This window comes from Anomalospiza imberbis, chromosome 5 (assembly GCF_031753505.1).
Source record: "Anomalospiza imberbis isolate Cuckoo-Finch-1a 21T00152 chromosome 5, ASM3175350v1, whole genome shotgun sequence".
In the NCBI taxonomy this organism is placed as follows: Eukaryota; Metazoa; Chordata; class Aves; order Passeriformes; family Viduidae; genus Anomalospiza; species Anomalospiza imberbis.
In genome coordinates, this window is record NC_089685.1 from 43,994,581 (window position 1) to 44,011,886 (window position 17,306).

At 41.2% G+C, this 17,306-nt stretch overlaps 2 protein-coding genes across 5 annotated transcripts in view; both read right to left on the reverse strand.

The window, feature by feature from the left end:
* The window catches only part of NR2C1 (nuclear receptor subfamily 2 group C member 1), a 46,878-nt gene extending 39,384 nt beyond the window's left edge, over positions 1–7,494 (reverse strand). The window contains exon 1 of one of the 4 annotated variants that reach the window (XM_068190407.1): positions 7,363–7,494. The gene's annotated coding sequence lies outside the window, so the exon portion shown is untranslated. The remainder of the gene's footprint in view (positions 1–7,362) is intronic. The other 3 variants (XM_068190405.1, XM_068190404.1, XM_068190408.1) reach the window with 3 other exon arrangements.
* Positions 7,495–10,446: 2,952 nt separating this feature from the next.
* FGD6 (FYVE, RhoGEF and PH domain containing 6) overlaps positions 10,447–17,306 on the reverse strand; it is a 72,717-nt gene continuing 65,857 nt past the window's right edge. The window contains exons 20-21 of the mRNA XM_068190403.1: positions 16,062–16,210; positions 10,447–13,558 (exon numbers count right to left, since the gene is read on the reverse strand). Of these exons, the coding sequence (XP_068046504.1) occupies positions 13,522–13,558; positions 16,062–16,210 (186 nt within the window). The 3' untranslated portion in view covers positions 10,447–13,521. The remainder of the gene's footprint in view (positions 13,559–16,061; positions 16,211–17,306) is intronic.

Consider the following 17,306-nt stretch of genomic DNA (forward strand, 5'->3'; position numbering starts at 1 on the left):
TAAAGTATTTCAGGTGTACTTCAACAGGTCAGGAAATACTCCCATGAGAGTAGACAGCAATTTTGAGGGCTGGTAGTCAGAAGCACTAACATCTCCAATACTACAGTTTAGTTATACCCAGAAGACATCACCATTTAACTTAACCTTCTCCAGGGACAAAAGTTACACAACTTTAATTGTCCTAGTAGGAGGCTCCTATTAATAGTATTTTTAAGTATTATACCCAATGTAGACTAAGGACTTTAAAAGTAGTACCAGGAAGTATATGTCTTTATCTTTTGATGCTCAATTTGATACAGAAGACAACATCTCTCATTTTATTATATTACACTGTTGGAATAGCTGGCCCACTATCAAGTGCCTTGATTCTGATGTAATGTCCTTTAAGTGAGTAAGAACAATCCACATCAGCATGAAGACACAACATGAGAAAATTCTCTCCAATCTAAAGATCTTCAGTTTACTTTGGAAAAAAGTACCACATACCCCTGACCAATTTTACTGGAACAAAAACAATGTTTGTAAAATTTTAGTCGTTTAATTTACCCTGCTGGCACTGTTAAACCAGTTTGACTCTGTATGTATGGAATGAATAATGATTCTTCTAATTACTATGTATGGAATGTGTCTTAATACAGGGGTCTTTCCTAGATGAAATCAACCTGTTAAACTAATGAAGTTACATAAGTATGTTCTAGATACTTCAGGGGTACGAGTACATTAACTAGTTATGACTGCAGAAGTTACTGTGAACTTTACTTTTTGATCTTTTATCAGTGTGCTGGTTTTGGCTAGGGGAAAGTTGACTGTCTTTGCAGTAGCTGGTATGGGGCTGTGTTTTGGATTTGTCATGAACACAGGGCTGATAATACAGAGATGTTTTTGTTATTTCTGAGCAGTGCTTACATACAGCCAAGACCTTTTCTGCTTTTTATGCTGCCATACTGGTGAGGAAGTTGGAGGTACATGGGAGATGGGTGGCAGATACAGCCAGGACAGGTGACCAAAGGTATAGTCTCTACCATATGACATCATGCTCAGTATATAAAAATGGAAAGAGAAAGAAGGAGACGGAGTGATGGCATTTGTCTCCCCAAGTAGCCATTACACATGACAGGGCCCTGCCATCGTATCGGATATGCCCTGGAGATGGCTGAACACCTGCCTGTCAACTGGCTACAGCGAATTACTCCTTGTTTTGCTTTTCTTTCCTTATTGAACTGTCCTTATCTCAACTCTCGAGTTTTCCAGCTTTTACCCTTCCAATTCTCTCCCCGGTCCCACTGGTGGGGGAGCGAGCAAGTGGCTGCCTGGGGTTAAACCACGACACACAGTAAAGACAAATACAAGAAGGTCAACAGAAAGCTCAAGAAGTCAATATAACAGAAAACTAACTGCAAAAGAAGAGGAAACAATCTCTTTCTGTAGTCATACTGCTTCAGTACTGAATGATTTCAAAATACCTCAAAGTCAACTAAGGATTTTAGCTCAGGTCATGACATTGAGCTTACAGGTACTCTGCACCTTAAAATGGTAACTAGTCCTCATTTCCATTAGCAAACTAATCAGATACTAATTAAGAATTCAGCAGAGCCTGTGCCAAAGTTGTTTAATAAACTCCTACACATAAAATAGAATGCACTTAATGATCCCTCTATGATTAAACATGTCTGAGTTAGTGCTTAAATAAGTTAAAGAACTCCCCAAGATTTCTTTACATGTTAGAGCAGTTTTCTGCAATGCTTTACAGGTAATAAATTAAGCCAAGGAATTCAAACACATTTGTGAAATAAATGTTGCTACTGTGCTCAGTGCTTCTTCATACAGAAATAGCTCAATTAACACAGCAAGCTAAATGAGCTACTCCTGGATTATTGTTGCATAAACCACACTGTTCAAGAGGGTAGAACAGTAGGCAGATTTAAAGGACTAAGATTCTCTTTATTATGAACTGAGGAATACTGATGTGACCCTTGACACCCAGTTAAATACTGTTTTTTAAATTCGCATGAGATCAAGATTAGACAGTGCATATATAAGGGATAAGTAACAACACAAAACTGAAGCAGCTGACCCTGCAGGCAAACAAGGGAAAATGAGATGCTTGCAAAAGCATAAGGGAGTAATTATAATTCACAGAGCGATACAGAAAGACATGCATTTGTAGGCATGCCTGTGCAATTAATTTAAAATCAGTGCTCTCACTACTTTTACTTGTAAGCAAGTGCTACAGTGGGAGGAAACATGAGAAAACAGAATCACTAGGATAAATTTTCAGGTGACTAACAAGTCATTTTTATAGTTTGGGCCACCAAAGGGACAGTCCCACTTTTAGGCCTTGGCTTCTGCTTCTTTTATCATGGTATCTCTAGAACCTGCCCCATCAGCTACAGGTGAGCTGATTCAGCTCACTAGTCCCACAGCCAACTGGGAAAAGGAGGAGGAAAAGCAAGGGCTGTCTGCAAGGGGAGTCTACTCACAGGAGCACTGGCTACATGCCAGAGCTAGGTAAGGAGACAGCCACTTAATCAGATCAACCTGCCCTGTGTACTGTCAGCCATAGCCTGCACCAGGAAAAAATGAGAAAAAAAAACCCCAAACTGATTCCCTGCACCAGAGCTAAAGCTGCACCATGAACCAGGACACTCATCTGACTGAAGACTTCCCCATTCACCAGATTAGGTTCAACCAGGTCCATTCCAGCTGCCACAGAAAGATCACCCTAAGAGAGCACAGCAAGGGCAAACCCTTCTTTCCAAACACTTGGAGGCAATGCATTCTCTATGGTGCAATTACAGTATTTCATGAGGTAGCCCCACTGCTGGCTTTGTTCCACTCTGCATTTGACTTCATGGTTGTATAGCTGTAAACTCATCTTCTGACTTTATTTGGCCTGCACCTAACAATTGTTACACACAACACAGGAAAAGCAAGTAGAAGCAGGATCAAGACCACTTATTTTTGGAAAAAAGCCCACAATGTTACACCAGCTTATCCATCATGCCAAATTGCCCATTCTGGTGTTATGCAAGATGACCATTTGGAGTATTCACTGAACTACTGCTACAGATGAGGTAGTTGATACATGAAGATACTCTACAGAAATCAGCAAACTTCTCCAACAATACTACTAATATCACAACCCTTACAAACTTGCACATCTGCATATCCATGGAAGCTTCCTTCAAATTAAAAGGAAAAACAAAACAAAAACCCAAACAAAGAAGCAAAACCCTCATAAAACAAAACTGAGTTTCTCACATGTCCTTCCAGTAAATCACTGCTGATACTGTCCCATGTAAAATGTTCTGGGGGAAGAACTGATCAAGAGCAGCCCTGCCAAGGACTTGAGGGCTTTCTTGAATGAGAGACACAACACTGTGGACTGGCAGCCCAGAAAACTAAACATGTCCTGTGGCTGCATCCAAAAACACGTGGCCAGCAAGTTGTGGGAGGGGATTCTGCCCCTCTGCTCTGCTCCTGTGAGACCCCACCTGCAGTGCTGCATCCAGCTCTGGGGTCCCAGCACAGGAAGGACATGGAGCTCTTGGATAGAGTCCAGAGGAGGCCACCAAGATGATGAGAGGGATGGCACACCTCTCCTATGAGGAAAGGCTGAGAGAATTGGAATTGTTCAGCTTGGAAAAGAGAAGGCTTGGGGTGACCCAATTGCAGCTGAAGTCAGCCTACAAGAAAGATGGAGAGGGACTTCTTACAAGGGTATGTAGTGACAGGACAAGGGGAAATCACTTCAAACTGAAAGAGAGCAGGTTTAGATTAGATATTAAGAAATTATTTACTGTGAGGGTTTTGAGGGACTGGAACAGGTTGTCCAGAGAAGCTGTGAATGCCCCATCCCTGGAAACAATCAAGGCCAGGTTTGATGGGGCTCTGAGCAAACTAATGTAGAGCATGGCATCCCTGCTCATGGCAGGGTGGTTGGAACTAGATGATCTTTATCCTCCCTTCCAACCCAAGCAATTTTGTGATTCCCTGTTTTCTTCCTTTGTTATCAACTACACAGCATTAGATTTTGTTAAGAGGGTCTGGGTGTGTGTTTGTGAATTTTTGTTTGGTTTGGGATTTTTTCAATTTCTATAAACATGTGAAAGGCACTCTGAAACTAAAGCCAAACCTTCTGCTATTGTCATATTAGCTCTCATAAATGGTTATTTCATTCCAAATAACTTGAGGTTGCTGTTTATAATTTAACAGTAACTTTGTGGTATGAGAACTACCCTATTTAGTGTGGTAATGTGTTTCCTTTGAAGTCTTAGCAGGACAATGTGTCAACATGATTCTTAATTGGACACAAGAGTAAGAATTTAATTAACTGTACCTTTGCAGTTTTATCCATAAAATTCTACTGATATAATTCTGTTTTGCAGCAGGTTACTTTATCCCAGTAATGTAGAAGCACAAGCTGAAAGTGCTAAAAGCAGCTTGAAACACCACAGAGGGAAAAAAAAAAAAAAAAAAAACACCAACAAAAACTTTGCCAGAAAGTAATGCAGGTACAGGTTAGTTCCCCCTGATGGTCACTGTTGGTTGCACACTGCAGCCTGCGTGTGACAAAAAGCAGAGACCTGTGCCAGCCAGAGCCTGTAGGTAACCCTCCCCAGCAGATTACTGCTTCTTCACAGGGGATGTTAAACCCACCTCAGGCCTGAGGGCTCCCTGATCTCCATCAGCCAAAACAACTCAGGTTACCAAAGGTTACTATTAGAAGTGCTAAAGCCAGGATGGCTGCTGAAGCAGGACAGACACACACACCCTGCAGTACCAGCTGCAGCACCTGCCAGCTGAGAGCCACACTTCGTCCACCAGCAGAACAAACACAGACAAGTTAAGATGCAACACTGTTCTAGTCCTTACATACAGTTAAACTCCTCTTTTAAGCAAGAGGTACTGCTTTTTTTCAGGTTTTTTTGACCCAAACATTAGACAAATTACTTTCTTTAGGGAGACTGCTTTCCTTCACAAACTCCAAGGAAACTCCATCATATTCACAAACTTTAAGTACATAATATAATAAGCACACAATAAATTAAAGCAAAAAGCATAAGTATAAGCATAGGGAACAAACTCATCTTACTACTGTAAATATGAGATATCACATTATGGATCAAAGTCAGTTTTCACTGGACTACTACATTAGCTATAAGCATTCTGTAGTTGTATTTCACAGGTGAGCTATATAACTGCATGCTACAAAATCAGTGGGGTTTTCTTTGGTTTTAGTTCCTTGCACACCTGTCTGCTCCCCCTGACCTTTAATAACAATACAATCATGAAATAATTAATGTTGAAAGGTACTTTTGGAGGCCATCTGGTTCAACCTCTTTTCCCACAAAACAATGTCAGCTTCAGAGTTACACATGTTGCTTAGGGCTTTCTCTTCACAGGCTAAGAACCTTAATCTGAAAAATTAAGGCAGGCTTTTAAAAAGCACCAGAACCATGAAAACACCAAACAAAAAAAAAACCCTCCTATCTCACAATCTACAGACTAGGATATAACTATTCTTAAAGATATCGGAACTCCCATTAAACTTGTTCCCTTCAAGAGTACTTTTCACAAGAAAATACAACCAGTAAGAAAACCAGAAATATTAATAATACTGAGGAGAAGAGTTAAAGCTAGCAAATTTATCTACTGTGAGCTTCTTTCTATAATAAGCATCTTGATTTGTTGCAGAATGCAGCAGACTTAGCAAGTGGTGCCCAACCATTCAGAGCAGTGCACAGGAAGTGCAGAAGCAGCTGAGGACTGCACACCCCTCCGGGTGACCTCAGTTACCTTCCTTGCATTATCACACACGTGCACACATACAGCTGACCACCATCACATGAAAATACTTAGTCCTGTGATAAGAGAGGTTCAGCAATATCTCTGGAGAAAAAAGCTACAGAGAGAAGCAGGCAAACATTTCACAGACCTTAAGATTTCACTCAAACAAGTGTCCCTGAGTAAAGTTGTACAGCAAGGAGCAAGCCATGGGCTAAATGCTCTGTTGGACATCTCATGTCACAGCTGCCAACCACGGACTAAAGGGGGTGGGGAAAATATTCACAGAATTGTTTTCAGAAAAATAACTTACAGAAAAAGCCATACAAAATTAGAGTCACCAGATGAACACTGTCTGAACTGGCACAGAAATTGTGACGTTTTCCCACTGATCAGATACTTCTACTTATATAATGCTGTTTCCAAAACCAGGAAGCTGTCCTATAGAAAACAAGTTCAATTTTTTCCCATGACAAGTGTGGATGCAGCTCTTCCTGCTACACCACTTTCCCAAGTCCACTCTGCTTCAAATCAGAGATTTCACATAAGAATGAATGCCTAACTTGGTTTTTCAAGAATCATGTCCGCACACTCATCTTTCAGTGAAATCTGTATCAAGACTTTTTTTCCCTCTTCTGTTGCGTAAGTTCACCAGCACAACACATAGCATCTCCCCTATTCCCTCCACAACCTGTAAATGTAAGCGCATCCTGGGGAATGCGGCCGTTTTTACACTTAAAGCAACACACGACAACAAAGAAAAAAGAAAGGCTCCACGAAGTCCGCAGCTTAGAACAAATACTCTACCCAACCATAATAAGGAACAGAGACAGGGTCATCTGACCCAATAAAAATAATCGCGGGTGCTGCTCAGGACATACTATTGTGAAAAATGCATTTTTCACACTATCTTAACCCAGAGAGCCACCAGGGATATATACAAGAGGAAGGAACCGGCGGGGTGATGCCGTCGGCAGGCAAAGAGTGGCTGGGGGGATCGGGGAAGCTCAGGGTCACCCCCCGGGAATGCTGAGGCGCAGGGCTCGGGAGAGGAACAGGGAGATGCGTCGAGGCAAGCTATAGCGCAACGCCGGGGCCCTCCGTCGCCAGCCCGGCTCGCTGCCCTCGCATCTCCCCTGCCCGGCGGTTCACGGCGCGGGGCGCGGAGCCAGCGCCGTGCCCGCCCCCGCCGCGGCGCTCTGCACAAAATGGCTGCGCGGGGCCGGGGCCCAGCACGAGGGGGCATCGCTCATCGCCCGCCGCCGCCTCCCCCCGCGGCTCCTCTGCACGGCTCCCGCGGGAAGCGGCGGGCGGCGCCGCCCGGATGCGGGGCGGCGGGACACGCAAGCGGTTCCTGTAGGTGAAAGGTCGGGGGGCGCGGGGCCGCCCGGGGCCGGGCCGGGCCCCGGGGCGGGGCGGGGCGGGCGCGCTCCGCTGCACGTTCCGCAGCGGTGGCGGCCGGGAGCCGCGCGGGCCCGCACCGTTACAGCGCGGCCGCCCCCGCTCCCCGTGCTCCCGCCGCCGGGCCGCGCCCGCTGCGGGGGGCGTCTCGGCTGCCGCGGGTCTCTCTCTCACCTGGCGGGCCCGGTGACCGGTCCAGCGGGTCTCTGTGGCTGCCGTGCGGCTCCGGCTCCCGGGGGTCAGAGTTCGCGACCCCGCCTCCGCCGCCGCGCGACCCCGCCCCGCCGCGGGCTCTGCGCCTGCGCCCGGGCGCGCAGCGGCGAGGGCGGGGCTCTGGGCCGCAGCCGCTAACGGGACTGGAGCGGGCCGGGTCCGGGCGTGGGAGCGCAGCGTCGCCGCGGTTGGAGCAGACCTTTGCGATCGCCTCGTCCAGCCGTCCCGCCAGCACTGCTGCCACTGTAACACCTAAACCACGCCACCCACCTCCTGATCCAGGCGCTTCTTAAAACACCTCCAGGCATGGTGACTCTGACGTCCCTGGGCAGCCTATTCCAGTGCCCGATCATCCTAACGGAAAAAAAGGATTTTTTTTCTAGTCTGGAAAGCTCTGCTGGGACCGCTTACAGCCCCTTTAGTTTTCTCACTGCAGGCATGGTAGAAGAGACCAGTCCCTCACCTTACTATACCCTTCTTACAGCAGTTGTGAGAGAGCCATGACGGCCCCCCTTTTCTCGAGACGAAAGAAACCCAGCTCCCTCAAGCCTTCCTCAATAAGCATGTTTTCAAGAACCTTCACGAGCCTTGTGGACCACCTCTGGATGCTCCTTTTTAGAGTGAGGGGTCCAAAACTCAACACAGTTCTTGTGTTCTGCCCATTGAGTAGAGAGCACAAGTCTCCAAACCCCCACTGCAGTTCCCTGCAGAGTAATGAGACCAAGCAGTGTTGAATGTCACAGGTGCACAGCATTTGGGCTTTGGGAGGCTGGGTGGGTTCTCCTGGCTGTGGCAGAGCCCTAGGCAAGACTGGCAGTTCGGGTTTGAAATGTGCAGCATGATATGCACACACAGTGCCTTGCACAGTCTCTGTAGCAGTAAAACCAGCTGAGTCTGAAAGAGCTGTGCTTTGCCTGCATGGCAGAAGCAAGTTCCATCCTTGAATGTCAACAGTGCCCTGAACAGCTCTTGGGAAGGCAATGGCCTTGCTGCCAGTGAGTGCATGTTCCTGCTGGGGCGGTGCCACAGGAACAACTTGCTGCTGGCTCTGGATCTGTCCCAACATCTGTTTGGACCAAAGTTCTGTTAGCTACCTACTTAGTTTATGCTAATTATTTTAAATTACCTTGATTTTAAGTAAGAGTTTTATACTTAAAATTCAGCCTTCTTCCTCTTTCATCTGTTCAATGAAGATGATCTAGCTATTGTCAGAGATCAGCAGCAACTTCAAGATCATTTAGGTTACTGGGGCTATATGTGCAACTTCATGATCTGAAAAGAATTTAGACCATTTAATGCAATTTCTGCTGAATCAAGTGATATAAGCATCAACATCTGACCAGCAGTGACAGGAAAAAAAACCAAAGAATACAAGTAAATTTATGTGTTAACATTAATAAAATTATGCACGCTCTTGTCAATTCCTTTACTCTTTTCTTCCCACTCCCAGTCCCACAGCTGCACTTGTATCTATCAACCCTAGCTCAAGATCACTAGTTCAGTTAGTATTTGCAAGCATCACATTTTGCCTTTTGATCACAGACATTCCCAAACACCAAATGCAAATTAATTCAGTGAAGATTTTTTTAAGGCAGAAAAATTAACTTGCTAAGCAATTCCTTTTAGTGTCAAATGTTGCAGCACTCTCAATTTATAGTACTTGTCATTTCCCAAACTAGCTTGAGCTGCACATCTACTTTCTAAATGACGTAGTTTAGCACAGTTTAAATTAACAAATGCCAAGTAATTTGCACCAAATCTTATTTGAGCCAAGTATTCTGATATTCTCAGTACAGCAGAAATGTCACTGTAACCTGTAAAATGTACTTTTTTTTTTAGCAAGTGACCCAATTCATACTTGATCTGTATATGAAGGCATGCCTCTGTAGCTGTGTCAGCCAGGATTGCAAGAGATACATCCCTATCAAAAACACACAGAGAAGCAAAACCTCTTTTGCTATTACTGCAAGTTTTCAAAAAGCTGCTTTCAAACATATATAAGGAGGCAGCATAACTAACCTGACAGAAAAATCTCTCCCTTACATGCCCTGCTAAAATACTTACAGAATTAAAGAATCGTTCAGGTTGGAAAAGACCTCTAAGATAATCGAGTCCAACTTTTAGCCCAGCAACTGCTAAGTCCACCACTTAAACCATGTCCCAAAGTGCCACATTTGCATATCTTTTAAATACCCCCAGGGACAGTGAGTCCTCCACTTTCCAGGGCAGTCTGTGCCAGTGTTTGGCAACCCTTCAGATGAAGTTTCCCCTTGTATCTAATCTAAACCTCCCCTTTTGCAACCTGGAGCCATTTCCTCTTGTCCTGTTCCTTGTTATTGGAGTGAAGAAGCTGAGCACGTGGCTGCAACCTCCTTTCAGGTGTTTGAAGAGATCAGTGAGGTCTCCCCCAGCCTCCTGTTCTCCAGGCTAAACACCCCCAGCTCCCTCAGCCGCTCCTCATCAGAGAGCATCGCTTGTGCTCCAGGCCCTTCCCCAGCTCCGCTGCCCTTCTCTGGACATCCTCCAGCACCTCAGAGTCCTTCTTGCAGTGAGGGGCCCAGAACTGAATGTGGCATTTGAGGCGTGGCCTCACCAGTGCCGAGTACATGGGGACAATCACCGCCCTGGTCCTGCTGGCCACACTATTGCTGATCCAGGCCAGGATGCCATTGGCCTTCTTGGCACAGCTGGCTCAATTTCAGCTGCTGTTGACCAGCACCCCCAGGTCCTTTTCCAGACATTCTGCCTGCCCCAAGTCTGCTGGGGTTGTTCTGATGCATGTGCAGGAGCCAAGGCCAAGAGAAGCCATGATTCAGGCATACTTTGACTGATACAGCAGAACTACATTTTGCAAAAGGATTTATTAATAAATTAATTATTACCCTTCATTTGACCTTCACATAAACTTAACCCCCTTAATTCTTTGGAGTGATTTTTCAAGTAAGACTGATGTGCAGGTAATGGCAACAAATTTTGCTGTTTGAAAATCGCTGAGCACACAAATTACATAATACATAAAACTTGAAAATATTAAAAGACAGAGACTCAAATAATGTGAATTTATTTATACAAAAATGATGAATATCCACAGGAATATTTACAACTTTAAACTGTTTTCAGTTACAAAATAAAAGTTCTATTCTTCCATTTAGACAATATGATTTAGGATTGCTCCAAATAAAAGACTACTTGGATGGTAAATAGGGGACAGCAGTTACAGCAAACAAATGCACTGAATGTGCCTTTCCAGACATCTCTTTACATTATGATGTAATAAACATAGTTGAGTAATTGAGTTTCCATGCACAAAATATTTAGTAAAATGTGTTCCACAGCTGCTCAGATTGTTTTAAGTTGTTTGGGCACACAGTTTTCAGTTAAAGAGAATTCAAGATCCTAGAAGCTTTAATTTATCTATGAATAAAAATGCTGGAACTAATATTCAATGCTAATATTTGTCTCATACTCTACTAACCAATCTTAAATTGATTACAAACTATAGATTTTTATAAGAAGAGGTAGCAGGTGTCTAAAAACTTCTGATCTTGTTTCAGTGTTTAGCCAAATCAAGACGTGAGTATTTTACTTTTGAGGTGGTAATGAATCAAATTGGGAGGTGAACTGGAGAAACAGGGCAAGTTTAAAAAGCAACCATCTGAAAATGTTATGAAAATGCTTGTGTTGTGGGTTCTTCATATGACACAAAGCACTAATGCAGGAGTGAGAAAAAGAAATATTCCAACACGTTTACGAAGAAAATTTATTTCACATAGAATGTGACTGCAATATGCATACTGTTTATAAGGCTCTGTTCCAATCTATTTATGTCACAAATTTTTTGACTGATCAACCACTTCTGGAAGAAGTCCTCTGATTTCCACAGAACACTTTAAACTATTTTCTCCCTCTGCACCAAATCCTCTAGAGGTAGTCTGACACCAGATGAAGCAGAACTTGGGCACCTTGTGTTTTGACTTTTATTGCTCTGTTTTGCAGCCAGGAAAATATCAAAGCATAAACTGAAATTAAATTAGCTTGCTCCTAGCCAGATTTCTGATTCATTTGCTGCTTCAAGACTTGCCATCTTCATTGGTGTGCAGTCCCTATGAAAATATGAAGAAGCTCTTCCCTTTGATACTATAAACTGGAAGAGACACATCACCTCTATGTTATATTGATATCAGTTTTGTTTTGGATACACTAAAAATCATGTCAGAAATCACCCTGAAAAGACATGGTAATAATTCACTTAGCTTCAGACAGCAGTTGTTTTTGAAAAAAAAGTAAAAGCCCTTTGTATGTAACAAGAGAAAAGTATTCATTTAGTACATTTGTATTACAATAAAAGAGAATAAAGGCTTTGATCAGACTCCTACTGCATTTCCAACACTATCTGGTCAAACCTCTAGTGGTCCTGAGGCAAGTCAGATCTACAGCCTTAAGTCCCTGATTCATAAGATACTCTACTGAAATGCTGGAAGTCAATTAAATTTCTTGTATAGTTAATATTAAGAATTCAACTTCCAAGCCCACTACAACTTTAGAGAAGCTCTTGGAAATTAAGCTTCTTTAGAGCTCTGTTAGTATCTTGAAACTGACCTTGAGGTATATTGAGGGAATAAGAGAATTTTGGTTTGCATTTTCATTCTTGGCCTTTTTGTGATGAATATTAACTATTCTACCATCTCTTCTCTTTCTGCTGTGAGGCCACAGAATAGATATTAATGTGGAAATCAAACTATTAATTAAAAGTTAATTGCTCTTAATTTTGTTACCACAACTAGCTTGATTCAGGGGACTATAACAAGTGTTTCATACAGTAAAATTAACTGACTCCATATGCATTGCATTTGACATAAAAATGGCTTCCTTTCATGTGGGTTTCATAGCTCTAGTTCCATTTATGCTATTACAGTGTTAACATTTTTTAAAAGTTAAATAGAATAAATGCACCAGAATCATCAGTAAGTATTTCCTAATGAGGTATACTGATGATTCTCTTTAAGAAAAAAACCCCAAAACCCAAACACCTAAAGCTGAATTCTGTTTTAAAGTGTCAAACAGAACAAATCATATTGTAAACAAAAGGTATTTCAAAGAATGGTATGCATTTTCAATGCCTTCTGCACTAAAAAAGCTCTGTTGTCTCGGTTTGGCAATTCCAGTTTGAACATAATATTTAAATATACAATAGTTTTAAAATTTTCAGAGAGGGTGCACATATTTGTTTACTGTTCTTTGAACAACAGTTTATACAATACAGTGTTTCATATTGTGTACATAACTCATTTGACATGAAGTTTTGAAACAAATAAGATATCTCTGATTATCAAAAATGTATTTTTACTCTGCTTTGAATTATTACTGGAAATATAAAAAGATAGTTCATCCTGCAATTGCTGGAAGATAACTAATTTAGTCTCTTTGGCATCTGTAGTACTGTAACAGCTCTAGTGCCTAATCCCTGTAATTGCAAACTGTTTTTTAAATTATTTTCCCCTTTCTGTTTCTTAATAATTGAGCCATATTTTGTTTTTCTGACACAGAATTTGTTGTACTGTTTTAATGCACTGGTATGCAAAATTTCAACTGCCATTCAAGGAAAGGAGCATCGATATCAGACAAGTTCTCATAAAGGAGCTTACATAGTCAACAAAGTTCCCAAATCTATGAAATTCCTATACCAATCTGTTCTTGCTAAATTGCACAGTGAACATCAGCAACTCAAGAACCTATACACAAATCACAAGGAAATGTGCAACTGCAATGAATCTGTTTTGTGGTGTTTTTTTTAATAAAGTATAAAGTTTATGAATCTGTTGACCAACAATCTTCCATTCTGAGGACACTTGGGACTTCAATGCACAAATAATTCTGCTCATTTAAGTAAACACTGGAATTTAATAAATAACACATTTTGTATCAACACAGAAATACATACAATTCTTTAGAAAAATATTATTTTACACTAAAAATGAAACAACTCCTAATCCTGACAAATATACAATTTTGTATAGGTTGCAACGGAAGGATTCTGTTTCTTTGAACAGTTGCTGTAGTCTGTATTCTGACCATCCTTAGGTATTTTCTTTTAAACTTGCAGACACAATGCTGACACTGCTATAATACAGTGCCTTCCTGAAAAGCTTCTATCCACCTGTCAGAAAATTAAACACGGTTAGGAAGTAGCTGATAAAAGAATAAATCTCAATGCTGTCACTAGCTACAGATTCACACAAGAAGTAACATCATACTTCCACTACCAGTTGGTCTGTGAGTGCAAATACCAAAATCTATCCAATGAGTCCAAACATACAAAGCTGCTTGGTACAAGGCCATCTGATAGAAGCTTTTTTCTGTACCTCTCCCATACTGAAGTTACATGCGTGAAGAACCAGTGAAGCTGGGAAATCAAATGCTCAAAAAGTAGGCTATGCCAAGGTTCTGCATACCTTTAAAAACCCCCAATACTCCCTTCTCTTTTTCACTGCAAACATGATTTGGGAGGAATCAGGACACTGCTGTACCTGAGGCAGCCATCTGCATAAGCCATGCTCTCTGCTTCTGCAGGAGGTAAAAGCCAAGGACTAGTGGGGCTGAGGGTGGAGGACTCGTGGCACATGGAAAGGCAGGAAAGGGCAAAGAGGGCACAGGGGGAAGTCCCAAACAGCTGATGCAAGTTTTCTCAAAGTGGAAATTCAAAGTTAATATTCAGATATTTTTACCCCCTATAGCTGTGGTTTCTTTTCCTACTTGGTTAGGAGGGTAATCAACATCCTTAGCTTCTCAAGTATGCAAAAATTAATGTTCCTAAAGCACTCCGATGGTACAGAACAAATAATTCCATTTTCTGAGTGAGGGCTGAACTGTGTGTATGTAAAGGTAAGAGGCCCATATAATGAGCATTTTTTTCCCCGAGTGGAAATCTTGGAAGAACTGAATGAAACAAAGACTGTAATTATCGTTATCATGGAAATTCAAACTGTCTTGGTATTCACAGGGTATCTAAACATTAGTCACAGATGCTAGCTCTTCCTTGCCCCGAGCATTTTATTTTGTAACTGAGTGCATGTTCTTTGAATTCAAGCTTTTGGCATGAACATATTAATCATGTATTAGTGCTCACGCATGTCTGCACACACAGCTCAAACCTTACTTTTTTGTATTATTTTTAGTATTTTCTACTGCCGTGTATAAATTAAAGACAACTAAAGTAGAATACAAATGCAAAAAAATCATAAAAAGCTTAAGCATTGAACATAGCACTGGAATTTAAAACCACATTGAAAAGTAACCATCTGTTTAAAATTATTATTGCACTTAGACAAACACATCAGATATTTCTTTGTTCCTATCAGGAAAAAATATTGTCCACTGATGCAAACAGGCCAACAGCTTATTTTTGTTTTTCCTTTTAGGGCTGTAAAAGCAGCATTTATTCTGAAGGTTCAGCATAAAATCTCCTAAGGATATTAAATACTTGGAGAAAGCTTGAAATTGAAAGTATTTAATGTTATTCCTAACCTCAGTAAAATACACTATGTCCAAATTTCAAGTTTTCTTCTGATGAGGAAAGCCATTGTCTGAGTAGAAAAATAAACCTATTGAATGCCTGGGTTGTTTTTTTTGTTTGTTTTATATAGTACAAATGAGGACACAGGGGAAACAACAGGATAGTATCTTAATTAACAAAGAAACATTTATGTGCATCTGCACAAAATACTCCCAAAAATCAAATAAAGACTTCCAGATTTTCTTCTGTAGAGAAGTGTCATTAGGCACGTTCTCAGCTGTTCGAAATTTCCTGTTGTATTTGTTTTTAGATGGTTCCTATTTGCAGAAAACTAAACCTGCATCCATTTGAATGTTTAAGTACTAATAATGGACTTGTAAATGCATCAAATCTATTTAATAATGTAAAATTCATTTGGGGAAACTGCAAGTCAGATAAGATAGGCAAGTAAGAAAGATAGCTTACATATATTCCTTCTGTGCTCATTTCTGGTTTACTTTATGAATCATGTGATTAATGTTTTCTACTGATAAATGACCAAGCTTCCAGGTTATTTTACATGAAACCAAAACAATACATAGCTTGATAAATATGACTCCAAGTCCAGACAGGACTTGAAATGAAACAGCTTGTGTGAATGCTCTTTGAATGCAAGCTTTTGGTCTAAGTGCATGCCTAGGTGCTCATGGGCATCAGCTCACCCACTTCAAACCTTGGCCCTCAAGTTTTAGTGTTTGCTTTCTTTTTCACTGCCATGCTATTGTTTAACTAATATGAACAGGTGAAATTGAAAAAGGAGCATATCAGTTAATTCTTAAAAACATTTTCTGGATTTATCCAAAGGTAACATTCAATTTTCACTTGAGTAGACCAGGGTGAGAGGAATGGGCGAGGAAAAAGAAAGATTTCTTGTTTTATCTTTGACTATCTCATTCTACACTCAGTCTTTTGCAGAAGAGAGTCTGCTTCCTTCATTTCAGAAGCCCTAATGAAACCAGAACCTTTTGATTATGTAATTTAAAACTTTCATTTACTTATGATATAATATGGATCTTTTATACATATGCTTAATGTGTGAATATTAACATTCACCACTTCTGAATTTTCTAGAAATATGTAACAGAAATGAATTCAAACGGTTTCTTACTTTTGAGCTGAATGGGGATCATCTGCCTTGAATATGTAAAATAAAGTGTTTTTGTGCAGTAAATGAAACACTCTAGACTCTGAGTTTTCACCTTTTACTTCGCTAACTGTGAATCCGAGTAAAGGCTGGCTCTCTAATGCTGCCACGTCCTGTGTAACAGGGAAAAAAAGAAAAAATACAAAATTAGAGTTTGTAAGACATACTAAGGCATGCATTTAGACTTCATACACCATACCACTGCAGCAGACAATACAACACATTGTTATAAACATACACGCACAGAATGCCGCTTTTTATATTCTCCAGGCATGAGTCAGGGGACAGGAAATAAAACCTCACAGACTTCAACAATGCTGATCCTCTTTTCATTTCCCTGATAGCATCTACCTTGGCTTTCACTGCATGGTCCCATCATTCTCCCTGGCAAGAACTTCTTGTATCAACAGATCAGCCACCACCTGGCAGCAGACCAGAGGCCCATCAGGCCCAGTGCTCTCTCCAGCAAGCTCAGAAGTGGGATACTATTAACTGCACTGAGTATGCTAAAAGGAGGGGCTACAGAGGCAACCTGTGTTCTCAAGCACTGAAGTCAAGATCCAAATCTTTAAATGGCTAAACTTATCTCACTTTCTTTTTCTGGAAATAAACAGGACAGGGGAAAACAAGCTGCTGAGTGTTCACTAACAGTCGACAAGAAAAGACCTTTCCTCATTTACCTCAGTTACCTTTTTTCTTAATACTCTTGTCTTTTTATTAATGACTACAATACACAGCATTCTTGGAAAGAAAAAAAAAAAAAAGAAGTATTTTTATCCTGTGCAAGTTCCAAAACAGTGGAAGGCATTGCAGGCAAGGTTCTGCAATGCTTATGAACAGAAGAAAAAAAAATACCTAACCCCCCCAAATTTACATAAACACTGACACCTCAGGTGAAGACTTTGGTAATTGCCTCTACAGTGAAACAAAAGTGTCCTGTGACAGCAGCATTTCTTCATATTGGAAAAGAGTTGTGTAAGGCTGAGTAATCTGTTTTACTATCTCAGGTCTTCATACCACTAATAGGTTGTTTCTTTACCATTGATCTTTCTATCACTTGGAACAAATATAAGTAGCTTAAATGGCCAAGGCAACACTGCACCTTCCCTTTAGACTCTAAATAATGTCTCCTACAATGGCTCACCAAGATGAAAACTAAGGATGGATATTCCTCAGTTTAAGAAAATAGGAGAGAGTTAATTCTGTGAT